Genomic DNA, 22,391 nt, shown 5'->3' with positions numbered 1-22,391 from the left:
GACTAAACTGTTCGCTTTGATGAATTTTCGACAATCTACTTACTCAAGTGACAAGAAAGAAATCTTCATAGCCATGGCCTGAAATTTCCATTTCGCTGCATAATAATAATAATCATTACTTTGCGCCGGGAATCGCATCGTTTTTATATATCTCATGGGGCACGCAATCGACAAGACATTGCTCATACGCAACGTTGGATCAACAGTTGAGAACCCAGCATATGGAGGATTAAGGGATAAAGGAAGGGCCCAGCCATTAGGAATTTTAATATCAGACGCGTGTCAGTGAAAAGCACACTACAAAAATAAAGGGGAAAAGGGTCAATAACATTTAATTTAATCAAGGGGCTTGGCAGATGATATACCTTATAATTTAATCAACTTTTAAATGACTAAACCCATTTTTAAGCTTTATTTGGAAGTAAAAAATGTAAGGATTGAAAGTAATATATTATTTACTACCCTTAAACGATTTATGTTTGATTTAAAATCCCAGCTTTTCCAACACACCCACAAAAGAATTGTGTGTTTACTTGTTAAATCGATATTTTATTTCTAGTGTGCATTATTATTTATTCAATGGCCCCTGCAGGATAGGATATCTCGCACAAGCACCTAGCACACAGACGCTCATTTCGTTGATCTATTTGACAAATAAATACTGATGTTTTCCCCCGCCTCGTTGACACGACACTTTGGAGGAATTTTCCATTTCCATTTTCTTGTGACGAAGGCGCATCTGTTGTTGACCATTTCCGCTGCGAGTGTCAACAAGGCCTACTGAGAAACGGTCACAAGGATGTTTTCCTGAGGTTGGGCGGCGGGAACTTGCGGCTGGGGTAAGCCCGGCATCCAGGATACCACCACGCCCACATTCCACCACGCAAAAGCGGAAACGTGGCCCCCTGGATATTCCCGCCCCCAAAACTGAGTCCACGTTTCGTTACGTAAGCGACCAGCTCTCTTTGGCCGCCCCACTTTTCCACTCTCTTTTCGGGAGAACAATATTTTCTGCATCGCAGTGCGTTGAACTTGGCCCAATTCGTCGCAGCTTTGAGTGAGAATTTTCCTAGGCCAGATTCTCGTTTGAGCCGCGTTATGGGGCCACCCTACACTCATAAAAAAAAATCGAAGAATTTCCTTAAAATCTAGAAAATTCTTTCTTGAATTTTTGCCAAAGGCGACCTCACCTTTATTTCAAGAAATGGTTTTTTTGAAAGGCACCATTAAAACAAGAAAAAATATTTCTTGTTTTAAGAAATTTATTTTTTCTTGTTTTTATGGTGGCTTTCTAAAAAACCCTTTCTTAATTTAATTTCTTAAAACAAGAAAGGGTTTTTTAGAAAGCCACCATAAAAACAAGAAAAAATATTTCTTAAAACAAGAAAGGCGATTCTTGTTTCAAAGGTGGTTTGTTTCTTGTTTCAAGAAATGAAATTTCTTAAAACAAGAAAGGGTTTTTTAGAAAGGCACCTTTTAAACAAGAAAAATTCTTTCTTGTTTAAATTTCCTATCAAGAAATTTTATTTCTTGATTTAAGAAATAATATTTCTTGAAAGGAAGTTTTATATTAACACTGAAACCCTAAAAATAAAATGTAACTTGGTTTTTTCTTTTGCATATTATATTTATATACATTTAAAACATTTAACACTTAACATTTAAACATTTTTAAATAACACATTTTTGACTCAAGAAAACATTGTAAAAACATTGTACCCAAGGTCTGTTGAACTCCATATGACCTAAGGTGATCCATTTTCTTCGCCTTTCCTCATCTAGAAAAAAAGAGTTATTGGGATATCAATGATTTGTTTTTAGATAAACAACTTTTTTGAAATAATGTAATGTTAATAATAGCCAAAATACAAACACGTTGGACAGACGACCGAGAGAGAGAGGAGCAAGACAGGTAGAAAATGAAGGGTTGAAAATCGAATTTCAGAGAGAGAGAGGCACATACCCAGCGGCGAAAATTGCCATTACAAAATGGATTACGAATGCATTACTTCTCCTCTCGTAATAGAGAAACAATGGATTACAACATGGATTACTTTGCCATAGGCATGGCCGCCTTGTAATGTGGTCGGGAGACAATTTGCATTACTAGTAATGGGAAAAGTATGCTAGGGCCGAATCACCTTCGGGTCTCCATTACGAATTCAATATACTTTTCCGAAATTGTAATGCAAAATGTAGACGGACTAGAGAAAATTCAACATACAATTTGAAAAACGTATGCTGAGTTGTAATGCATGTTCATTTATGAAAACAAAAAATATTCTTTCCTCATGTAGGAATTGAACATGGGTATTATTGTATAATGGATGGAAAGGCTAACCGCTCGGCCATTGTCTGTGCTTTTTTTAGTTCGTCAAACTATATTTAGAATGCATGCTGTTATTATTAAAGTTCCGAAGATCAAACGTGAGGGAGGGGAAACGAAAAACGAACACATAGACAATAATTTTTATGTGTGTTTGTGATTTTTGACGAAGGGAAATCGTTAGCGAACGAAAAAACGAAGTCATAGGAGCCCTGATTACAACTTCTCTAACGAAAAGCAGCGATAGTAATCGGTTACATTTTCTTTACATGTAATGCATTTTTTCTCCAGACCCCATTCGCCTGTTCGCCGCTGGGTACAGTCAGTATTTACATACAGTCCTTTGCGCGAAGGGAGACCGAATGTAAGCAGGGCAGATCGTGTCAGTTTTAAGAAGGTGAAGAGAGAAACGTCGCGACGCGTAGGTCAAGCGAGCGAGAGAGAGGAGCAGAATATGAAAGGGTTGAAAATCGGGTTTCAGATCGGGTGAGCCGCGTACATGCATAGATATTTACATGCATACATAAGTATGTCAAACAAATACAACATATTTTTCTTACCTTAGAAGGTTTTAAAACAAAATTACAGCTTCGACAAACAAATTATTTGGCTGATGCAACTGCAGGTATTTTCACTCTGAAAAATAAATAAAATGCGAGTAATAAGATAAAGTTATTATAGAACTGTACACCCACAAATTTATGTACAAATGTATGTATGTACGTAGCTCTTAGCTAAAAAACAATTCACCTAAATTGGTATACGCTTGGTAAAGAGATTTGAAATGTATCCTTTATTTACATACATACAATTGTACTCCCGCTATACAAAAAATTATATACATATCTACATACCTTTGAATATTCGGAAAAAGGCTTCACCTCTTATCCGCTTGAAAATCACGTCCATCACTCACGAATTTTTTTCACAACTGACGCTCGGGGGATCAGAGAAGTCGGTAGCCGGGTAGTAGTCGGGCCGAGTAGGCCCTTCGTCCCACTTCGTTTTTCTTGTCGTTAACATTCGGCAGCCGAAGGAAGTCAATGGCTACTTTCCTATATTCTAGGGTCATTTCATTCATATATTCAAAGGTGATTTTGTCCTTAAATACGTACAAAAATGTTTTGGCTGCGACGGCTAAACAAACATATGAGATTTTCATTTTTCTATTTTTAAGAAAAATTCTTTCTTGAATTTTTTCCATCAAGAAAGGTTTTCTGTATTCAAAGGCCAATTTTCTAATTACAAGAATTTTTCTTTCTATTTTCAAAGGTAGGCCGATTCAATGGCGAGATTTCCAAAATTTAGAAATTAATTTTTATGAGTGTACCAGCTCACTCAATGGGCCCGCCCCTTTCTCCTGCCCAAGGGAGGCGTCAAAATAAGTGCTAGCGTTAATCTTCTCCCGCGCTTATGATGATTATGGTGTTTGGGCACGACGGGCACTGTGGTTATGGAACGTTAGAAATATAGGAAATTAGAAATAAAGCAAAAAAAAATTTAATTTAAAAATTTAACTACTAACCAACGTATGTCAAAAATAAAAAAATACATATAATGAAAATTTTATTTAAAAAGTAAATATTCAGATAAGGATTCAGATTTAAAGGTCCTAAAAAAATTAAAAACATAGTATATAACAAATATTTTATACAGGGAATCTTAAATTAAATACCTACAACAGAAAAATGTCTGGTTTCATATTACATAAATTTTAAATTACAATTTTGAACTGTTCTAAAATCAATATCTTCCTTATACCTTAAACCCTCACTTATTCCACCGTCCGCCACCTTTTCCGGCCAGCCAGGATGACTGTGGTAAGCCGAGACACTTCGCTAGTGATATCCCAGACCGCAAAATCCCACGAGGGTGTGTCGCTCATTAATTGGGTTTGGGGAAATGCGGGAAATGAAACTCAAAACTTGGTTTCGCTTGTTTGCTTTTGTTGTTTAAAGATCATATTTACTTCAATCACAGCACAGAATACAGAGAATATTATCTAATGGTTTATTTGTCGCTCGAAAAGAAACTGCAAAGGAAACTGCAGGGAAAACTATTTCCTTGTGAGTGTGATGTGTGCGAAGAACGGGGAAGAAGCGTGTTGTTGGGTGTGATGTGTTTGTTTTTGTTCTTGGTGGCTTTTTGCGGGGCGTGAAAGTCGAGAAGGAAAAGCTGCAGAGAAAGTCGAGCAAGTGCGGAAAAGGAGTGAAAAATTCGAAGAAGCAGTTCTCTTATGTGTAGGTTGTTCTATCCATATAGACTTGTATAATTGTTGACATGTATGCTTAGAGGGTTACTCTTTTTTTTTTGTTATTTTGTGGGCTTTTTTCTCGCTAGTTTAAAGTTTAACACACAACTAACATTTAGAGTATTGTTTATACGCCTCAAGGGGCAATAATGCAATTACGTTTGTATATAGGTTGATGTATACTTATTACGTTGCTAGTTACAATTGTTGACTTGGTTGTTAGTTCTACATTAAGATCAGGTTGTTGAAATGTTTGTCTCGTAGTGGTACAGTAGTTTAAAGTCGAGTCCCGTCGAGTCGTTCATGATTGTTGCGAGTTGCAAAGAAAGGCATTAAGAGCTAACTAATGTGATTCGAATAGTTGAACTTAAATTACAATATTACATCTAAGCATAATCTCAATGGAGGTTTAAGAATTAAATAACTGTGAAATTAAAGCCAATCGAATGGTAAAATAAGAATATTCTAATGAAGCAGCAGTGTTGAGCACATGTATTACTTCTTCTCCGGAGCGTAATCTCTTGTTCGAGTTTGGATTCGATTCTCGCTAGGAAACGCGATTGTAAAAATAAGAATTCAGCCTTCGTCCCTTTGACTAAAATGTTTCACTTCCATTTTGTAGTTTCTTCAGCCCCTTCAATATAGATAATCGTGCGGAAAGACGGCGCGGGCGGGCAGATAGCAGGGATCGTGTTGATTGCGGTAGCGACGCGCCAGAAAAACGGCCAATACCTGTGGTAAAAATAAAGCCAATTAAATACTGCTCAGATGATATTCAATTTTAAGAAATTTATAAATAAAAAGAAACTCAAGGTGCAATAACTTTTGAACATGTCTCACCCTTGGCCACTTGTTGGATTTATGCTTAGTCAAAGAGCAGGCAGTCTAAAGTACAATTTAAACGATTTTTTGATTGGGAAGTTTTAAAGGAAGTGTGTTGAGAGTAAGAGGAAATATGTTTCTTTGCTGATTGCTTGCTTTCGGGTTCGTAAATGGGTTAAACGCGTAGCTCTCTCCCTTTATATATATCTCTCTATAATATGTATATATGTCTAAAGTTGTATATCAATTACGACCTAACACATTACGTACATAGTTCTGCGGCAATGTGATTAAATATATATGTATATATGTATCTGTAGATGGTATAAATATAAAGGATGCTTGTATATATATGGTATGTGGGCCCCTTTGGAGCTCATGAAATCGTCCATCCAGCAACACCAAACATTTAGCAGAGACAGAGCAGAGATACATGCACTAAATAACTTTTTGGATGTTTTTCTGTATCTGGAAAATGTTTTTCTTGTTCTCTCGACTAGCGTGCAATTTAGAGAAAAGCGCTGGGCAAGCCTCGCGGATCCTTTTGATTGCGATAGCGAACTGTTAGCCAGACGCCAACGAACTTAAGGCAGCATGTGGGAGTTTGTTGAGAAATTTAGATTACTTTCACCATAAGATAATTTTCTAAAATAAGCCATACCTCAGTGAAGCTGAAGAAGATGCCCAGGCCGCCGCACAACTTGAAGGCGTAGTCGATCTTGTCCTCCAGCAGGGGTCCGCAGGGTTCGCAGCGACAGTCCGGCTCGGTGGAGTGGGCACAGCACTGCTGGTTGATCAGCTCGCACGAGGGCTCCTCCGGCGGCGGCACCACGCTAGATGTGCTCGGTCCAGTGGCATTGAATCCGCAGCATTTCAGACTATCCTGCACCTGTTTGCGCAAATCCGTAGGCACCGTCATCCATCCCTGCTCGGCGAACTGCTGCTGCTGCTCGGAATTGACGGCCAAACAGGAACTGGCAATGGAGAACTGGATCAGGAACAGCATGAAAAGAATGATCATGTACTGCGGAGGGTAGAGTCTAAAGGTTAAGGCTAAACCGGTGGAAGTGCGTAGGAAATATTATACATTTGCTTTTCCACTGGGGGTCACGTAACGATACCCCCCAGCTGACGTCATGGAAACACAACAGCTACAGCTACAGCTAAAGCCACTGGGCCCACTCATAATTTCAGTCATTACGGGCCCGCTTTCTCTTCGGAAGTGGGTACTTGTCTAAGTACGCTAATTGTTCCACATGCCACGACCTTCGTGGCTGCCCCACAGTTGCGGTCGGAATAATAGCAGTGATAGATATGACTGAAATATGCAGTGTTTCTGTGTTACGTTCTTAAAGTCCTACAGCTCTTGAATTTTAGTTGATTAAAAAAAAGCTCTCGTATATCATTTCTTATCTTGACTCAACTATTCCTGACAATTATGATAGATTTCAAAAACTAATTCTTTAGATAAATATTTTAATTTCTAAACAAATTATTGTAAATGATTGAAAAACAATTCAAGGAATTAATAACATTGATGTTTCATTTTTAAAAAATAATTTAAAAATATAAAATATCAAAATATCAAAGTTGAAAAAATATAGCTCGACCACGTAAAACAGAATCAGTTCTTAAAGTATGGCCTTTTTCTAGAAGAAATATAATTTCATCATTATTTGATAAGAAACTGCGTAACCTTATAATTTTTTTGAACTCACAGAAACATTTCTGCCTCTAAATCTCTAGAGATCTGGGATAAGAATTATTTCAGCTCATAAGAAACTAGTAAACTCTAATTCTAGGCCAACACAAACTAGTAAACTCTAGTTCTAGCTCGACAGAAACTAGTAAACCTGTCTGTTTGCGAATTTATAGGTTTTGTGGCAAAAGGATACGAAGAAGAGCATCACTTGGTGGTGCTTGACGGCTCCTGCCAGTCCCAGCATGGATATGCAGATGAGGATGACGCCGCAGGCCAGGATCCCGCCCACAATCGGCAGGTTGGTCACGATGGAGGCGGCACGCGCGTACACGCCCACTCCAATCAGCAGGAATCCAATCATCTGGGGGTCACCACCACAGGCACACACAAGAGCACACATACGGAGAAGAAGGAAAGAAAGAATGGAGGCAAATGAAAAAAGGACTCAAGGATTCTCGTCTCGAAAGCAGCAACAACAAATATGTATACACACAAACACATGCAGGATATTGCACCTGCCGCAGGAAAATCAATACATATTTATAGACCCAAATAATGAGCCAATTTAATAAACAATATTTTGTTTTACTCATTGTTGTTGCTGCCGTTTACTCATTGTTCCTCTTCCGTGTTTGTTGTTTCTGCTTTTTGCGTTTTTCCCAATCGTTGTTGTTATTATTATGTTTTTTGTTGTTGGCTTACCACATACAAAATGTTGAGCGCAATTAGCGCGTTTTTCGAGCAGGTGAAACCGCCGCACATGTTTATTGGTTTGTTTAGTGTTTCTGGCTGCTAAGAATGGTGTATTTAAACGAGTTTAAACAAGCTAATTTAATTTATTCCGTACAGAAGTTTTCACTTTCAATATTGCTATCGATGGTTCAGGAACCAAATCGATTAGTATTGGTTCACTGCTATCGAAATATGTGATTTGAATTGGCAACTTAAATTTAAAATAGTGGTATAAAAACAAAATATTCCCTTAAAATATATATTTAACTAACCAAAATTATTTAAAAAAATGTAAATTAGGTACTATCGCTTGTCCTGGTAAAACAGCTGTTGTGTTGCAAGATGTGAAAAGAACGAAAATATGAGTACTATCGATAAGATATTTTCAGGTCTTTGGCGCCAAATATTCACGGTACTTCATAATTCAAAAAAATTTTAAGTTTTTATTGAAATTGAGCTAAATTATTATGTGGTAACATATAACATACTTAGAAACAATTTTATTTTAAAGAAAACCTTAGAGTCAAGTCACTTTGAATGAGAATCAACAGGAAACCAGTTACGGCCGAGAAAACCTTATTGACCAAGGAAGTGTTGAGCTCCAGAAGACCCAGCGGCATTAGTTTCCAGTCAATGGCGACGACCTGCAGCCAAAAAGCATTCACCACTTGCTTGAATCGGGAATCGGCATGCTGGAGATCGAATCGTTGCAAGAGGTCCCCAGTTCTCCTGGTCTGTAATTATCCAGAACTTTATAGAATATTTAAGTTTACAAATGAGCAATACCTCCAGTAGCGTTTGATTACTAATCCGAGCCACCATTACGAGTTCCAGGAAGGGGACAGCCAGAAAAACCAATAGAACTATGGCCAGAAAAAGATCAAAGGGTTCCTCGTTGATGTAGTAATCCGCAATGGCCAAGTACTGATTGTAGAATCCCATGGTGATGCCGATAAGATTCATCAGCATCGAGAGAACCATGGACCAGTCCGTGAATCTAAGGTAATTTCTCGAGCAGCCTGCAGTGAGGCTATATTTCTCGGCCAACTCATCCAGACAATCGGCTAATTCACAAAAACGACGCATTCGGTAATAGGGTTTTTGAAGATTCATCTGGACAGGGGACTGCAGCATATTCGCCTCCTTTACAATGCCGTGTAACTTGTTATTAACAGCGGCCACTATCAGATTTGCAATTACCAGGCCTCCAAAGAAGCAGTTATTTATCTGATTCGATACTATAAGTGGCAGCATGGTCCTTGCGGTAGCCAAACTCGTCCACTGAAGATCCGGCTGGATTCTCCTCTGGTAAAGGGTCAAGGTTGTGTACCCAATAAGTGGGCAAATAAGGATCTTGAGTACGCTATAGATAAAGGCCCGCCACACAATCATCGCCGATATGTCCAGTGAATCTAGGACCTTAAATAAAGGAACACTATTCTGAAACCGGATTATCTGCAATGTTTTCTCCCATTGTGTCACATAGTTGAATAGACAAACGAGAACGTTCATATAGCAATATATTCCAATTGTGTGCCTTCCGCCGATCTGACCCGTAGAAATTTCTCTATAAATGTTCCAGACGTAGCATATTCCAAAAATCGATGCCACAATAAAACCGTAGATAGTAACTCCTTTGGAAAACACAAACTTTTTGCGCCTGAAGGAAAAGCGACCGAGATAGACTCCGTATAGAATATTTAGAAACACGGTGGAGTAGACGCAAATCATAACCAATTTTGTATGGAGTTTCCAACAACGGTATCGGGCAGGCAGAAATCGCTGCCAGGTGGAGCGAAATCGACGAGTTTGCCTTCGAAGGAACCGCATTGCACTGAATGGGGGATGAACCAAAACCCGTCATTTAGGTTAAATTGCCGTTTAATTACTAAGCCTCTTTATCACCGATTAAATAATAAATTTCTTAAATGAATCAGGGTAATGCCTAATTATGACTACATTAGAGGAATAGCAACAGGTGTTTTGGAAAAAGACTACTACTTATTACAATTTTGCTATGATCAGATTCAAATGTGTTTAAAATATCTACTAAATAAAATAAACGTTGGTTCATTCACGAAATAACACCGCTTTTAATAAACTTAAAAAAAATATTTTTAATATTACAAAAATTTTTTTCTGCATGCTGTTTAAGTTTAAAATGTGAATAAGTAATTTTAAACAATTTTGTATATTTTTTATAAAAACAAATGGTTTAAGCCCAAAGTTAAAAAAAAAAATAAAAAAGGTTCCTCTAAATTATCTCTAGTTTTAAAAAAGCGGTCGACAATCCGATAAAGTGAGTTCAAAAAATTCCAAAAATAAATCAATAAAATTTTTTAATCCTTAATTTAACGAACAGGTGCTGCATAAACGGTTCATTTGCCCCCGCGAACTGGTTCCGCCTTGTCAATGCGAACCAGTCAGCACTGTGGCGAGCGGAACCACAGTGGTGAACTGAACTTTAACGGAACTGGAGACGCGACGCAAATGGAAAAGAAAACATAAACGCTGAAAGCTGGAAAAATGCGCTGTAAATCGCCAGCCGTTGGATTGCAAGTGCAAAAGCGCGTTGCCGAGTGTGCCCGTGAATAAATCGCAATGAAATAGGGTCGGGAAACGGCGGAAAACAGCAGCGAAAAGCGAGAGAAGCCAGCTCCAGTCCCCCGCACCACCGCCCACCCCCCTCCACCCGACGAGCAACGTCAGCGGGCGAAAGAGCGGGCGTGTTGCTATTGCTATTGCTAAATAATTTCTCCGGGGCGCTCCGCTGGACAAAAAGTGATTTTTTTTGCCTCCGCTGGCGTGCGCGTATAAATAAATAGCTGAAAAAAGCCAGAGAAAATCTAAGGCAACAAAATCAGGCAGAGAAAATAAATCGGTGGAAAAAATCAGAAAAAATCAGCAAATAGAAAGTGTATACCGCCTGCACTTGTGCCTCCGTGTGCGTGTGTGTGTGTGTGATGTGTGTTTGTGTGCGGGGCAGAGAACTCAAGGTGCAAAATGTTTACAAAAAAATCGCATGCCGACGTGAAGAAGTCCACGGCCAAATTGCAGGATTGCAAAAAGGATTCCGCTTCCAGATTGCGACACCTACGCATGATATTGGGTGAGTTCAAAGGGATAGTTTTTGTCTTTTTGTATCACCTGAAAGTAGTTTTCCCACTAACTTACATTGATACATAGGTTGAAATCACATCTAAACTCTAATTTTGGGGTTCCCTCAATAATAGGTTTTGTTACAGTAAGCATTTACAACACAGTTCAGAACTATATTTGAAATACACCCAAAAAAAGTTCTTAAATCTTGACTTTTAATAAAATATTCTTCGTTGAGTTGTTTTTAATGGTTTTATTTTTTATGTAATGTATTAAAAATACGTTCAATAATCTTCAAGCCAAAATATATTGTTCCAAAAATCGTTTTTTTCTGACCATTTACAGTTATAATGCCCCTTGAAACCAAGGTCCCGCGTTGGCGGTTCTGTTGGCTGTTAATTATTTCATAATTTATTTGCATTCATAGCAATAACAATGAAACTGGTTGGCTGTTTTTTATACATACTCATATATTTTTTTTGGTCTGGTGGGCGTCGTTCGCACCATTTTTGTTCCACGGTGGCTCGCTCTCAATGACGTTCTGCCCACAGTTCGCATAACAACAACAAAAAGTGGATCCACAATGTTGGCCATTTCCTGTTGGGCGCAAAAGAACCTCCACACATATACGATTGTACCCCACATAAACCCCACCAGTCTTCCAGTAAAAACATTAATTTATGCAAAAACGGAAAAAAAGATTACAGAAAAACATCTACACATGCTCCGCTATGTGGCAAGCGAAAATGTGTGAAACACGTTAAATGATAAAGAAGCGAACAAGTGGAGACACAGGCCAAATTCCCTAAGTCGGATTTTTCCAAGACTCACTTTACTTAATTTTAGTACCCTTACTCATTTTTATTTCCTTGCATTTTCGGAAAGAATCAATTTATTTGTTCTTGACTTATAGATAAACTTATTATATCTCATTAAAAAATGATGACTAGACTTAGCTTAAAAATGTCTGAATGAGTCAATTCCCACAGAAATAAATTTTGAAATAAAAATAAAGATTCTTACAATTTAACTGTAATGTGAAGTCAAAAAAAAAAGCAAATAAGTTTTTGTGTCTCCTCATAAGCAAACATTTTATGACTGATGATAAAAGTTTCCTGACTTCTCATTTTTTCTACGAATTATTATAAAATATTAAATTAATATTAAACACAATTTTGTTGAAGTCAAGTCATATTCTAATAAATATTTTTACAATAGGAATTTCTTAGAGTAATTTTCTAGTTCTTGTTACAGAATTTGGCCCGTATTGGCCAACATTGTACAGCAAGTACGGCTTTCGAGTACGAGCCGCCGATATGAGCAATCTCCCCACCTTCGCCACCTCTTTTCAGTGGCTTTCTTTTTGTGTCACTTTGCCGAACGATTTCCAACAGGTGCCTCCCGATACAAAAAATTACGAATACACCTGACTTGACACCCTCCGGTGCACTATTGTTGTTATTTCTTATTGTTGTTGCTGCTGCCCCCAGTTGCCATTGTCCCTTGGCAAATTACACGCATTAGACATTCTTCCCAATGGCTGCGTTCCAAATTGTTGTTTTTTAACCAGTTCATCAGCAAAAGTACAGCGAAAAAAGTTTTTAATTTTCTATACAAAAATGTACATATCTTTAATAGTATTTACAAGATAAATATTTTAGATATTTTTTTAACCACTTGTAGAATTTTGGAAAATTTGAAAATTTTTTTGCTAATAATATCATCATTATTACAAATGAATAAAATTCTAAATTTTAAAACCACTTAAGATCTCTTGTAATGAAATAGAAAATAGCGTAGTTTTCTTTTCTGTGCAATGGTAGACATCTTCGCTCTGCGTTTTGGCCTTCTACTGGAACCGGTTTCAAAGGTTTCTTACTCTGCTTTATCTCTTTGTTTAGCTTTCTTCTGTTTTGCAGTGTGTTTTGCTGATGACAGCAAGCCGGCAATGGCAGTGAACCCCACCCCCCAAGTTCCCCATTCCCCATACCCCATTCCCTAGTCTCCATCCCCACTGATTCATCACAAATCGCTGAGCACCCATCATAACGTGTTTTTTTCGTAACTCGACTTTTAATAGCTTTCTGGCCACCAGTTTCGTTTGTTGTTATTGTTATTGTGGATATCGTCATGCGTTCGTTTTTTATATAGATAAGTTTAAAAGACATCAACTGCCTGGATTGGATTTGCAGCCTTATCAATAGTGACATGCACAGGTGCTCGATTCGATGTTGCGTCACTATCTTGGTTGTTGCCCCCTGGCGCCATTTTCTTATCACTGATTTACAGAGCAATAACTATGGCTTCATTTTGGTAATATTTCAGTTTAATTAGTCTCTTATCTATGAATTCCGATGTAATTAAGACGGTATACCTAATTACAAAAAGCTACTAGGGGTATTTGTTGATGAAAACATTTCATTTCACTGTAGTATCGTACCAATATTGATAGAAAATATTTACCCAATATGCATTTCGTTATCCCAATTGCTGACCTATTTTAATATATATTTTTCAGATAATGTGGAGCTAGAAGAGTCGAAATCACTGTTCGAGACCAACTACAGTCATGTCTACTTTATTCTCTACGACACCTTTATTCAAGCCGAGGCGAATCTAAAGCAAAAAGGTAAATTAACTTACGCTGAGTTTAACCCAGTTATAAATATTTATTATCAACCGATAGCTGAGGTTTTTTATACCTCTGTCTTATTAATGTTTTCTTTGCTGTTTTATTTTGCCACTTAAAAAAGGTTGTGTGTTCTCTAAGGGAAACTGTAAAATAAATAAGATTCAATATATTTAATAGATGTTTATTTTTCAAGACCACGTAAATTGTAAATTCAAAGTTGGGAAAGAAGAGTATTTAAACTTCTCTTCCTCGTAGAATACCTTTTGTTTTTTTGACCCATTTAATTTTCGGTTAATTCGCTCGTATCTTTTGAGACCTGTTAAGTTCCACCAATTAAAAAAACCAACAGCGACGACATTAAATCTTTTGCCTGGTTTTCGTTAATCTTTATATGCTTCGTCCCGTTTTTGTAGAGATAGTTATATGTTATAAAAGAAAACAAACGAGATATTCTAAATTGAACTCCTCATCTATTTCTATTTTACCCCCGTTTTTCTCTCTCTATTTTTGTAAATCCCCTAACTGGCAGAACTTCCGTTTCACATTGGTAAGTTAATGTGGTTCCTTATTGACATCGACTTGACCATTTGACCACTGCATCCGCCTCCACTTCCTGCGACCTTGCTTTTGAACTCAGTTTACCATAACCTCATGCGTCTATGTTCCATGGTCTTTCTTCCTTCGCTTGAAATCTCTGAAATCTCTCCGAATGGCACCACATCTTTGCATCTTGTGCTTGTCCAGACATTTGCAATGCATCTTTAGAGCAAAAAAGGAAACTCCTATTTATTCTAGTATTTCTTTTACTTATAATATTTTTGTTTAATTTATTAAAACAGTTCACAAGGCGCATCGCGAGGAACTGGACGGTTCACTATGGCTGCTGGAGAAGATCTTATGCCTGCTGCCGGAGTTGTTGGCCCGCCGGTGGCAATGTCACTCCCTGAGTCGCATCATGGCCAAGCTGCTGCATCTGGGCAACTCGCCCAAGCTGAGAAGGGAAGGTGTGAGGTGAGTAGAGCCTTTAGTTTCGCTCTAAGAACTCTATTTAATAAGTTTACTCTCCATTTTCCAGATACTTCCTGCTGTGGTACCAGACGCTGGGCGAGAATGCCCCCGGCTATGTGCACGCCATGTATGCGGATCTCATCCCCGGCCTTATTGTTCCCCAAAAGGGAGTCATTGGTCCGGATACTGAGTTCAGTGCCTCGGACTTTCTCACCCATCCGAATATGAAAGCGGACGGGGGTATGGCCTCCGTTTTCCACGACAACGCCTTCTCGCATCCCGTGCAGAGTTCCGAGGTGGTGGCCCTGCTGCCTCCCTCGTCCAGCGAAAAGTCTGCGCCCCCCGATCCTCGGGATGGCCTGGAGGTTCTGCTGAACAGCATGGTCCACACGGCGGCCTGCTTGCGATGGCGGGATAATCGCGCCCAGAAGGATCACAAGGCATTCGCCTTCTTGCTGCAGCGCTTCATGGACGTTTTCCTGCCCGTCTTCTCGCCCAACTTCGATGTCAGCTGCTCCATCTACAATCCCCGCCTGGATCTGCCCGTCATGCGATCGATTAACAAGAAGGAGGAGGTGATGGCTTCGTGTGTGGTGGTCCTGATCAACTGGGTATCTCGATTCACCCACGAACGATTGTTGAGCCACCGCTTGGACTGCACGCTGCACATCGAGGACGTGGACCATGTGCGCCTGCAGGGCTATCAACAGGGACTCATCGTTCGGGATGTCTTCTACGTCAGTCGAGAGAACATAAACTTTGTGCACGAGGTTTATCGTCAGGCATTTCTGCTGAACTTTACCTCCAAGCCGCAAATAGAAGCAATTCGCACTGCGATCGCTGTGTACCGGGATTGGATGACGGGCGAGACTCCACCGCCTTTCCTGCTGGAGCCCAATGACGATCCGCCGCCTATTTCAACCGCAGGTGGAACCCCCAGGAGTCAGCGACTGCGCACGCCCTCGTACGTGGGTGCCATTGCGGGCTCCAAGGATCAGTTGGCAGTCAGGGCTGGACGGCAAAATGTGCTACAAGTAAACTAACTTTATCTTTCGCTTGGAATCTATTTTCTAATTCTTGCTATTTCCCCAGGTGTTTGTGACCAATGCGGCGAATGTGTTCCTGGTGAACACGGCCAATCTGAACATCTGCTTCCCCACGCGATCGAGAACTTATCGCTCTACGCCGCTGGAGGAGCAGACGGAGATCTGCAAGAAGGTGCTGAATGTGTACCGCACCATGGTGATGAACACGGAGATGGACTCGCGCACCTGGGAGCAACTGCTAATGGTGCTGCTGCAGGTCACCTCGGTGGTGCTGCACCAGAATCACCACACATTGCCAAGTGGGTCTAATAAGAGTGCCACTTTGGGCGGAATCCTGGGATCGGCTATATTCCAGACTCTCATTGTCACATGGATACGAGCGCACACCAAAGTCCCCGTCAACGTGCAGCTGTGGGAGAAATTCCTGAATGTCCTGCAATCTTTGACGCACCGCGAAGAGCTCATCGTTGAGTGGAACAAGACTATCCAGACACTGACTCGTGTCTTCTCCCGATACACCTATGGCATAAATCTCCTCGATTTACCCTTGGATCGAGTGGCGGAGAGTCGGGCGGAGAAACGTCGTCGCATCGGCAGCGTCTGGCAGGGATCAGGATCGGCAAGTGGTGCGAATGGAGGCAGTTCAGCTTCCGCTGCCATCAGCCAAAGCAGACAGCGCGAGTCGCTGGCGGAATCGAGTAGCAGTCGCTCGGAGGAGACCTCGTCGCAGGTGCCGCTGGCCAATCATCCGCGACCTCACCACCAGCACACGCAATCCCAGGGCGGTACTGGCCATGGATCGCGGCCCGTTCCCTTGACTCCCATGCTCAGTAGGAGCTACAGCGAAGGCAGCTTGGCTTCGGCGGCCAGGAGCTCGAGGATACGACGCCGTCGAGCGGCCACTCCGAAGCCCAAGGAGCTGCAGCAGCAGCCGCCGCAGATGGGAGAGCAGAATCGCTCGAATCCACAGGACCTGCGAAGAGCCATGTCCCTGGACTCACTGGCGAGGACAAAGGGCGAGGCAGAGGAGACGGACAGCTACCAGGAGGCGGACAACGAGAGTGGAGCGGGCTCAAGGAGTCCCTCGCCCACAGCGAGCAGTGGAATTGAAGGTGGATCTATCAAGGATGCGCAGTTGCAAATCGATGCCAGCTTGGATGATGCAAATTCCGGTAGCTACGGCAGCAATTCGGGAAGTGTTTCTGGACGTCGCTGCATTATTTTAGGAGGCTCGGCGGAGGGTTGGCATCCCGACTCCACCTCCATCATGTGGAAGCGCATGCTGGGCGCCCTGGGCGATGTCAATCGTATTCCCAAGGCGGAACTGCACGCCCAAGTTTTCATGCACCTGCTGGAGATGACGCAAAACCTGATCAAGATCAAGCAGAATCAGGGGATATCCGCGGATAATCAGAGCACGCCACCGCTCCCGACTTTAGTGCCACCCATTGGCATTGTGGCGCCCTGGTGCTACGGATCTCTTTCGCTGGATCGCTCCTTTAAAAAAGGCAAACTGTGGGCCCTGCAATTGATATGCTCCCTTGCGATTCACGGAGCCGTGGGCATGCAGCAGCTGCCCCTGTTTTATCATGCTCTCCATCAGCTGCTTACCGGCGAGGATCGGGACTTGATTTATGCCATTCTCAAGCACTTGGAGGGTCCTAGGTTGCTGAGTTTGCTGCTGCCGGGACACACTTTACTCCTGCTCGACTTGGTGCATGCGAGTGCTATACTGTTGACTTCTTTAGAGGTCTCAAGAAGCACTCCTCGAGCCGAAGTGGCCGCCCTTTTGGGCTCACTGCTTTGCTATCCGTCCTCCCTGCTGCCACGCCCCGTGCTGCAGCCGTCGCCGCAAAAGTTTGAGCTTATGGAGTGTCCGGACCTGCAGGATCACATCCTGAACATAGTGCTCAGATGCGCCAGGCGGGAACCCTCAGCCAAGGCGCGATGCATTGCTTTGTCCCAACTGGGCCAGTGGCTCCTGATGCGTCTCTCGCAACCGGTTTCATCGTCCTCCGGAAGGGGAAACCTCTTTCAGCAGGCGGTGCCGCATCACAAAGACGTGCATCCCAAGGAGACGCAAGTCTACAATCCGCGGATTAAAGAAGTGCTGCAGGTACTCCTCCAGGCGCTGCAGTTCAAGCATCATACGATTGCCATGGTGGCTGTGGATTCACTAAAGCTGTGCGCCGAACGTGGACGGCAACTGGCGGCCATTGAGAGGGTTCCCCAGCTAATCATCACAGCCATTTGCAAGGCTTTGGAAATTCAGAACGTAACGAAGCCCAAGGATTCGGACAAGGTGGTTCTCACTTCGCTGATGCTCTGCCTGGGTGAATTCTGCATGGCTATTCCAGCCGCCATTATGCTGGCTCCGTTCAACGAACAGGGAGATACTCTAGTGCTGCAGGTTCTCCGGGTTCTCCTGCAAGTTGCCTCGGGAGCTCCACGCCACGAGAGGGTGAAACTAACGGCCGACGATGATTTCGACATGCACATCGCACACGACGACCTTCAGGGAGACGGACGCCTGCCGGAGGCAACCTATCAGACATCCGAGACCATCCAGAAGTGCATCACAGCCATTAAGTTGTGCGCGAAGGCGGTGTCCATGCATCTGGTGACCCACGTGGGTCACTTTCCCATGGGAATCGGCGCATCTCGCTTGAGTTCCATGGTCGAGGAGCAGGATGACATTGGCAACGCCGCCTACGGTGGTCAGGTGGAGACGCGACGCGACTCTGTGGAGCTGCCCTCGGTGGTTAGTGCCCAGAATATGCAGCTGTTTATGCTAAACTCCGGTCTGGTGGCCAGTTTCATTGAGCTGCCCACGCTGAAGCTGCCCGGCGGAGGAATAACAGCCGGTTTGGTCACCGCGGAGAAGCAAGTTAGGGTCCTGATGCGGGATCTCAACGGGAAGGCCTGCTGGGATGCCTCCATATTGTACTCGGAACCGCGAAAGGCGGAGGAAGCTGCTCCAAAAACCACACCAAAGATTCATCAACCGCTGGATTCCATGGTGTCCTCCATGGTGTCGCACGATTTGCCTCGTCACACTTTGCGTCACCGTCCGGCGGGCGTGCTGCCGCTGGCCAAGGATATGGCCCCGGATCTGGATCAACTGGACGATATGCTGGCCTACATTGGTCACACCAGTCCAGAGTGTGTGGCTCCCACTGTTAGCCAGCTGAATGCCCCGAGTGCCAGTCCGCTGAGTGGAAATCAGGAGGCGCAGGCCATTTCGGTGATACTAAATCAACGCCTGTTGGAGCAGGAATTCGTGACCCACTCGGCGCAGGCTCCTTCGCCTGCCCTGCGACACGCCAGCTCCAGTTCCTCGTTGCAGCAGCCGGATCAGAGGAGCTTGCACTCCGCCACACCCTCCTTTGATTCCCTGCCCACCCGCACCGAGATGCCCTTCCAGTATTGCCGGCTGCTCTTCTCCCATTTGGGTCTTGCCGGTTGGGAGCGACGGTCCAGGACGCACTTGCTCCAGCGCAGTGAGAAACTTATGCGGGAGTTGCGAAATGTGGATCTGCAAAAGTGCCGCGAAACCCACAAGATGGCGGTGATTTATGTGGCCGCCGGACAGGAGGATAAGGGAAGCATCCTGAGGAATACGAGTGGCAGCAGCACCTACGAGATGTTCGTCTCCGCTTTGGGTTGGGAGATCGATCTGGAGACGCACAATGGTTTCCTGGGCGGACTGCCGCGTCAGGGATGCGGAGCAACAGCTCCCTACTATGCTACACCCTTTCTGGAGGTGGTCTACCATGTGGCCACCCGAATGCCGTCGGACTCCTCGGAGGCCATGCTGCTGAAGACGCGCCATCTGGGCAACGACGAGGTTCACATCGTGTGGAGCGAACACCATCGGGATTACAGACGCGACATTCTGCCCACCGAGTTTTGCGATGTGTTGATTGTGGTCTATCCGCTGCGAAATGGCTTGTTCCGGGTGACTGTGAACAGGAAGCCGGAGGTTCCATGGTTTGGCCCGCTGGCCAACGAGAGCGTTGTGAGTGGCGCCTGCCTGGCCACCCTGATCCGGGCCACTGCCATCAATGCCAGTCGAACGAAGCGCGCCGCCTTGCCGCTCTACCAACAATTGTAAGTAGTTCGGAAATAGTGATCTTTGGACATTAAATAGATTTTAATTATGACCCTTAGCTACGAGGAGCGCAACAGGTCGTTGGATAGCGTATCTTCACGCTACAAGGAGAGCACCACCTTTGAGGACTTTGCCAGCCGCATCTACAATCCCATGCCGCTGTCCACGTTGGGCACTCTTAGGGAATCCAATGCCAGCAGTTCGGCAGCTCCACTTGCTTCGGCTCTGCTCGATCACAATCGTGCCTCCGTCAAAGGTGAGTCTGCTGCTGGGTTCGGAAAATAAGACACTCTGTAAAAAACTTGTGTTATTAACATGTTAAATAACAAAGTGTTAGGTTCAAAAAAAGTGATTGATTACACACATGTCAAAAAATTGTAGCTTACATATGTTAGAAACATAAATAACACACACAGGTTATTTTTGATATTTAAACAACGTGTTATCAACACGACGTGTTTTTTACACTACGTGTTTTTAACACAATGAGTTTTTGACAATAAAACGTCAGAAATATATGTTGAACTGAAAAATTCCCGGTTTTCTGTAGTTTAAAAAGTTCATATATGCTTTGAAACGGTTAAAAATAGGAATTAAGATATTCTGGTAATTTTCATTTGTGTTAAAAACACAGTGTGTAAAAAACAAGTTGTGTTAATAACACATTGTGTAAAAAACACAAGTGAGCTGTGTGTGCTTACAATTATTTTTCACATTTTAACACTTTTATTTTTGACACATATGTCCAAAACTTTGCTCACATTGTAAAATACAATTGTACTTGTTTCTAACATGTGTGTTAAATTCCGAACCCTGGTTTGCTGTCAGGGAATTAGTAAACAAATATTAATATTATATCCCCCTTTTCAGGTTGGGTACAAGCCTCGATTGACTCGGGTCCCATTATGGGCATAGCGCCTTCGGCCTCCGCTGGATCTACCGCAGCCATGGAGGCAGCCACCGGAATGGCCTCCGCCTCGCCGCGTGGCCCTCGAAAACTGGGTGCTCCCTTCAAGAGCGTGACCAAGAAGCACTCGCTGCAGCAGATCGTCATCGGAGGAGGAGCAGGCGGTGATACGCCGCCCGAGAGTCCGACTTTGCCGCAGCGCCGCTTCAAATAATACTTGACCCTTTCCTCCGATTCCCGGCACCATCTGCACCCTGCATTCCCTTCCCCACCAATCGGGCCGAGGGCCAAGCCAGGCCCGAAAAGATGCAGAGAGAGTTCTAATGCAAACGAATAGTATTGCGAAACACGTTTCCTCCTACTTTAGTTATTGTAATTTATTTCAGTTTCCAGCTTAGCCTGTCAGCGTATTTAACTATTTATTTTCAGCTTTATCCTAATCGAACGCTACTCTCTAACGCTTTCCCTTCCATTTCAATTCCAAGATAACACTGTGTTGTAATGCTTTGCGAATTTTACCTAGTTACTTTGATTTCATTTTACGTATTTATTGATGATTCCGATCGCCGATGCGATGCGGCTGTATTTTGCGTCCACTCAAACTCACTAATTTGAAATTATGTTATCCATGCACTCAACTATGTTAATTAATTCGATGTAATGTAAGATTATTTAGTTAATGAGCTTTAAGCATTCGAGTGCAAATTGATCATCAGCTGCGGCTGAACAATTGCTTTTTTCGCATTTAGCGTGCTGCGCTTTTTATCCAAAGCAATCTGTTATTCAATATTATAGATACCTATTATTTTTACATTTTTATGTCACATTTTACGCTTGGCAACGAGATGCAAATTCAAAGAATTCGAGAATCGTTTTAAGTGTCACGCACAAAATGCAAGAATAATCAAAATTCGAACATAGAAACATGCTCTGCCCATTTAAAGCAACACGTCAACTACTAGTATTATGTAATCGACCTATATGTGTATAGGTAGCCTAGTTATTAAGCATTCTGTACTAACCAATCCAATCCCCTATCAAAATGTCGATGGCAATCGTCACTAGGAGTGTGAGTCTTAGAAAGGAAAACAAAACAAAACAGCAGAGTAACTAAAATTGTTCAAACAATCGCCTTTTATTTGTGTGTAAAAATGAAATTGTTACAAGATGATTTATTAACCAAGTATAGGGATGTTCTTCATTTGTATTTCTCACTGCGAATTGTTTCAACGAATTGATCAAATTGATAGATTTATATTTATATATATTTACACCAAGATATGTTAATTTTGTATTTATGTAAAGCGGGCAACTGAAAGTTAATTGCAATGCCTTTTTGTTGCACAAATGTTTTATGAAATCTGTAGTCTAATTAACACAATTAACCTTAAGCGAGTAAACAAACATTTTTGTATAAAAAAAAAAACAAATAAATCGAAAAGCAAATTAAAGCTATGTGAAATTTGTAACTAACACCAAGTAACGGATTATATACATCCTACATTTACAACTACAATTTAATATGTATATTAATTTATTAATTTATTTGAGAAACAGTCGAGTATTTTTCGTATAATAAATAACTTGAACTTCAAAGAGTTGAAATCCCGCTGTAAGCGACTAATCCTCCTTCCCGTGGGCCAGATGTTGTCAACATTTTGTAGTAATTACCTGGGCACGCAATCGCTCTACTGACACTCATTCCGAGAGACTCCCAGGTGGCCCAGACTTAGAGGCCGGGCCGTGAGAGGTCAT

The 22,391-nt window shown here is 42.2% G+C and overlaps 3 protein-coding genes and 1 long non-coding RNA gene across 8 annotated transcripts; 1 reads left to right on the top strand and 3 right to left on the bottom strand.

Moving 5' to 3' along the window:
* Positions 1–1,655: 1,655 nt before the first annotated feature.
* LOC138913394 (uncharacterized) lies at positions 1,656–3,451 on the bottom strand. The gene is made up of 3 exons (XR_011419113.1): positions 3,181–3,451; positions 2,887–2,962; positions 1,656–1,778 (listed from the first exon to the last, which is right to left on the bottom strand). It is a non-coding gene; the product is annotated as an uncharacterized lncRNA (long non-coding RNA).
* Positions 3,452–4,261: 810 nt separating this feature from the next.
* Positions 4,262–7,988, bottom strand: Tsp97E (Tetraspanin 97E). 4 transcript variants are annotated; one of them, XR_011419112.1, is made up of 6 exons: positions 7,804–7,988; positions 7,295–7,462; positions 6,061–6,423; positions 5,670–5,982; positions 5,418–5,610; positions 4,262–5,309 (listed from the first exon to the last, which is right to left on the bottom strand). XR_011419112.1 is itself a non-coding variant. In XM_017140843.3 (4 exons), the coding sequence occupies exons 1-4, from the start codon at positions 7,861–7,863 to the stop codon at positions 5,214–5,216; spliced, it is 687 nt and encodes a 228-aa protein (XP_016996332.1). In that variant the 5' UTR covers positions 7,864–7,988; the 3' UTR covers positions 4,262–5,213. The 4 variants fall into 4 exon arrangements, 2 of the variants coding, with proteins under 2 accessions (XP_016996332.1, XP_070073128.1); XR_011419111.1 differs by having other exon boundaries at positions 5,418–5,982; XM_017140843.3 differs by lacking the exons at positions 5,418–5,610; positions 5,670–5,982.
* Positions 7,989–8,256: 268 nt separating this feature from the next.
* Gr97a (Gustatory receptor 97a) lies at positions 8,257–9,707 on the bottom strand. Its single transcript, XM_017140817.3, has 2 exons — positions 8,620–9,707; positions 8,257–8,567 (listed from the first exon to the last, which is right to left on the bottom strand). The coding sequence occupies exons 1-2, from the start codon at positions 9,661–9,663 to the stop codon at positions 8,334–8,336; spliced, it is 1,278 nt and encodes a 425-aa protein (XP_016996306.2). The 5' UTR covers positions 9,664–9,707; the 3' UTR covers positions 8,257–8,333.
* Positions 9,708–10,292: 585 nt separating this feature from the next.
* LOC108056812 (probable Rho GTPase-activating protein CG5521) lies at positions 10,293–22,232 on the top strand. 2 transcript variants are annotated; one of them, XM_017140818.3, is made up of 8 exons: positions 10,293–10,942; positions 13,451–13,561; positions 14,094–14,111; positions 14,404–14,575; positions 14,640–15,606; positions 15,665–19,728; positions 19,789–19,985; positions 20,600–22,232. In XM_017140818.3, exons 1-8 carry the CDS (start codon positions 10,837–10,839, stop codon positions 20,848–20,850), a joined length of 5,886 nt encoding a protein of 1,961 aa, XP_016996307.2. In that variant the 5' UTR covers positions 10,293–10,836; the 3' UTR covers positions 20,851–22,232. The 2 variants fall into 2 exon arrangements, with proteins under 2 accessions (XP_016996307.2, XP_016996308.2); XM_017140819.3 differs by lacking the exon at positions 14,094–14,111.
* The last annotated feature ends 159 nt before the right edge of the window (positions 22,233–22,391 follow it).

This window comes from Drosophila takahashii, chromosome 3R, assembly GCF_030179915.1.
Source record: "Drosophila takahashii strain IR98-3 E-12201 chromosome 3R, DtakHiC1v2, whole genome shotgun sequence".
In the NCBI taxonomy this organism is placed as follows: domain Eukaryota; kingdom Metazoa; phylum Arthropoda; class Insecta; order Diptera; family Drosophilidae; genus Drosophila; species Drosophila takahashii.
This window is presented reverse-complemented; position numbering and strand designations above follow the sequence as displayed.

Excerpts from the sequence above, each read along its gene's own strand:
- Tsp97E (XM_017140843.3), bottom strand. The coding sequence starts at position 7,863 with ATGTGCGGCGGTTTCACCTGCTCGAAAAACGCGCTAATTGCGCTCAAC. Across the intron at positions 7,463-7,803 it reads CGCTCAACATTTTGTATGTG|ATGATTGGATTCCTGCTGAT; the intron begins GTAAGCCAACAA and ends GGTGACCCCCAG. Across the intron at positions 5,310-6,060 it reads TCTTCTTCAGCTTCACTGAG|GTATTGGCCGTTTTTCTGGC; the intron begins GTATGGCTTATT and ends TTTTTACCACAG.
- Gr97a (XM_017140817.3), bottom strand. The coding sequence starts at position 9,663 with ATGCGGTTCCTTCGAAGGCAAACTCGTCGATTTCGCTCCACCTGGCAG. Across the intron at positions 8,568-8,619 it reads GTAATCAAACGCTACTGGAG|ACCAGGAGAACTGGGGACCT; the intron begins GTATTGCTCATT and ends GGATAATTACAG.
- LOC108056812 (XM_017140818.3), top strand. The coding sequence starts at position 10,837 with ATGTTTACAAAAAAATCGCATGCCGACGTGAAGAAGTCCACGGCCAAA. Across the intron at positions 19,729-19,788 it reads TTGCCGCTCTACCAACAATT|CTACGAGGAGCGCAACAGGT; the intron begins GTAAGTAGTTCG and ends TATGACCCTTAG. Across the intron at positions 19,986-20,599 it reads CAATCGTGCCTCCGTCAAAG|GTTGGGTACAAGCCTCGATT; the intron begins GTGAGTCTGCTG and ends CCCCCTTTTCAG.